This window comes from Chlorella variabilis (genome assembly GCF_000147415.1).
Source record: "Chlorella variabilis unplaced genomic scaffold CHLNCscaffold_288, whole genome shotgun sequence".
In the NCBI taxonomy this organism is placed as follows: Eukaryota; Viridiplantae; Chlorophyta; class Trebouxiophyceae; order Chlorellales; family Chlorellaceae; genus Chlorella; species Chlorella variabilis.
Window position 1 is genome coordinate 1 of NW_005434870.1, and position 2,307 is coordinate 2,307.

At 64.6% G+C, this 2,307-nt stretch overlaps 1 protein-coding gene across 1 annotated transcript; it reads left to right on the forward strand.

The window, feature by feature from the left end:
• The first annotated feature begins 72 nt into the window (after positions 1-72).
• Positions 73-1,436, forward strand: CHLNCDRAFT_59508 (hypothetical protein). The gene is made up of 4 exons (XM_005842578.1): positions 73-211; positions 373-463; positions 678-776; positions 925-1,436. Exons 1-4 carry the CDS (start codon positions 147-149, stop codon positions 1,279-1,281), a joined length of 612 nt encoding a protein of 203 aa, XP_005842635.1. The 5' UTR covers positions 73-146; the 3' UTR covers positions 1,282-1,436.
• The last annotated feature ends 871 nt before the right edge of the window (positions 1,437-2,307 follow it).

A 2,307-nucleotide genomic window follows, 5' to 3' on the forward strand; every position in this document is an offset into this window, starting at 1 on the left:
GCGGTCGTTGCCCAGCCTGTGCCAACAGCCTCTCCCCCCACCTGGCCCTGCTCACTCTTGCGCCGCTTGCAGGCTCCTCCCTGCTGGTGGCCCCGGTGCTGGACGCGGGCGCCAGCGAGGTGCAGGTGGTACTGCCGGGCGGCGACATGTGGTACGACAACCGGGACGGTACTGCCATCGACTCCGCCCTCCCCGAGCACCGCAACTTCAGGTGAGCGCACCTCCGCTTGCCTGTGCGCGGTGTGTGGTGGCTCGTGGTGGTTTGTGGGACACGCGCCGGGCCGGCCACCCGCGCCCGCACCTCGCGCCCACACACGCACCTTCTCCTCCCCACCCCTCCCGCAACACACCTCAACCCCTTCCCCCCCGCAGCGCCCCCGTCACGCTGGAGTTCATCCGCTCCTACCTGCGCGGCGGCACCATGCTGAGCCTGAAGGAGAGGCCGCGCCGCTCCTCCGCGCAGGTGCGCTTTGCGCGGGGCTGCAGGCCTCCGCCTGCGCTGCAGGCAGCCTGCTCAACGCCACGCCGGGCTCGCCCTCCGGGCTCGCCTGGCCGCTGCCTGATCCCGCGCCCCCTGCGGCCTCTGACCCTCCACACCACCACATCACCCACCCACCCATCCACACACACACACACACACACACACACACACACACATGCATGTGCCACTGCCGCAGATGGCTGGCGACCCCATCTCTCTGGTGGTGGCGCTGGACAAGTCGGGGCAGGCGGCTGGCGAGCTGTACGTGGATGACGGCAGGAGCTACGCGTTCCAGGTGTGTGGGTGTGTGGGGCGTGTTGGGAGGGGCACACATGCCCGCATAGCTGCGCATGCTGCCCCGCTCCGTGGCACTGCTCCTCTCTCACACGCCCGCCTGGCTGCGCCCTTCTCCTCGCGCACAACACTCTCGTGCGCGCCTGCAGCGCGGCGCCTACGCCTACCGCTCCCTGCGCTTCACCGCTGACGGCCTGCTGGCCAGCGCGGCCGGCGACCATGGCGGCATGCAGCTGGCGGCGCCGCTGCCGGGCTACGACCCGCAGGTGGTCATCGATCGGGTGGTGGTGCTGGGGCTGGCGGGCGGCCCGCAGCGCTGGGGCGCCTCCCTGGTGGGCCCCGACGGCGAGCAGCAGCGGCAGCTGGATGCGGCGCCTGGCCCGCTGTACAACAAGGAAGGGCTGGGCGATGTGGCGCTGGTGGTGCGCAGGGCGGGCCTGCCCGTGGGCGGCGACTGGGGCATACGGTTTGCACCCGCGGCCGGCACCGGCGGCAGCGAAAGCTGAGCGGCTCACACAGTTGGCTGGCCGCTGCCCCAGAGCTCTGTGAGCGGGGCGCCGGCAGGGCATGCTGCTCTGTCTGCTGCTGCCGGCCACGCACCCTTTAAGGTGCCCGTTTTGCTCTTTACAGTGCAGTTTGTTGGTACTTGTGTGCTCCTGGAACTCTAGTAGTGTAATTAAGGACAACTGGTTGAATTTGTCTCGCATAAAAGTGAGGAGCGAGAAAAATTCACGAAATGCAACGACAATGCAACGACATTTCATTCCACTTTGTCGTGGCGTCATTTCGCAGCGCGGCATTCGTATCGGTTGCAAAGGTCATTTGGAGCTAATTCTCTGTCCATGAAGCATCTCTGGCGTCTCTGAACGCAGGTAGGCCTCCCGGTAAGGATGTGCCCCATGATGGGCATGATGGCCCCCCACCTGGAGGGTCATTGGGGACATCATCCTCAATCATGCATCATTCTCCCTCCCGTTTGTTCTGTTGGCATCCCAGCAACCGTAATACGCTTTTCCAACGAACTCAACCCCCATGAGCACACATGAGCATGGTGCCCAGTCCGGCAGCAAGGCTCTAGGTCCAACGCCGCTATTGAGCGGTGCAGCTAACCAAGCTAAGCAGCTGAAGTCGCGCTTCAACTCGTGGGAAAGGTTTTGTGAAGCACATCCACAGGCGCGCGTCGCCATCGCCGTTCAGTCAGGCTACTCCCACGAGATCAAGTTCTTTTGCCATTCCATCGTGTTCTGGGAGGAGTTCAAGGACTTCTTCACTGAGCGGTGCGCCGCCGCCGGCAGCCGCTCCGAGCGGTCGCGGCTGAAGGGCGAGCTGGGCAAAGCAGGCATTGATTTCAGCAAGTTTCTGGCTTTGGCAATAGACCTGTGGAAGGCAGAAGGTGTTATCTCTCAGTTACAGGCAGATGTCATGATCAAGCTGGCAACGGGCACTGCATTCGACACGGATGGTAAGCCGGGCTGCCTTTGCCCGCTGGCATGCCTCGCTTCTCGCCTCTCGATTGCTTGTCCGCACGGCAG

Bases quoted from the DNA above. Each gene is read 5' to 3' on its own strand.
- CHLNCDRAFT_59508 (XM_005842578.1), top strand. From the start codon at position 147: ATGTGGTACGACAACCGGGACGGTACTGCCATCGACTCCGCCCTCCCC. The intron at 212-372 runs GTGAGCGCACCT...TCCCCCCCGCAG, and splicing joins CCCGAGCACCGCAACTTCAG to CGCCCCCGTCACGCTGGAGT. The intron at 777-924 runs GTGTGTGGGTGT...GCGCGCCTGCAG, and splicing joins GCAGGAGCTACGCGTTCCAG to CGCGGCGCCTACGCCTACCG.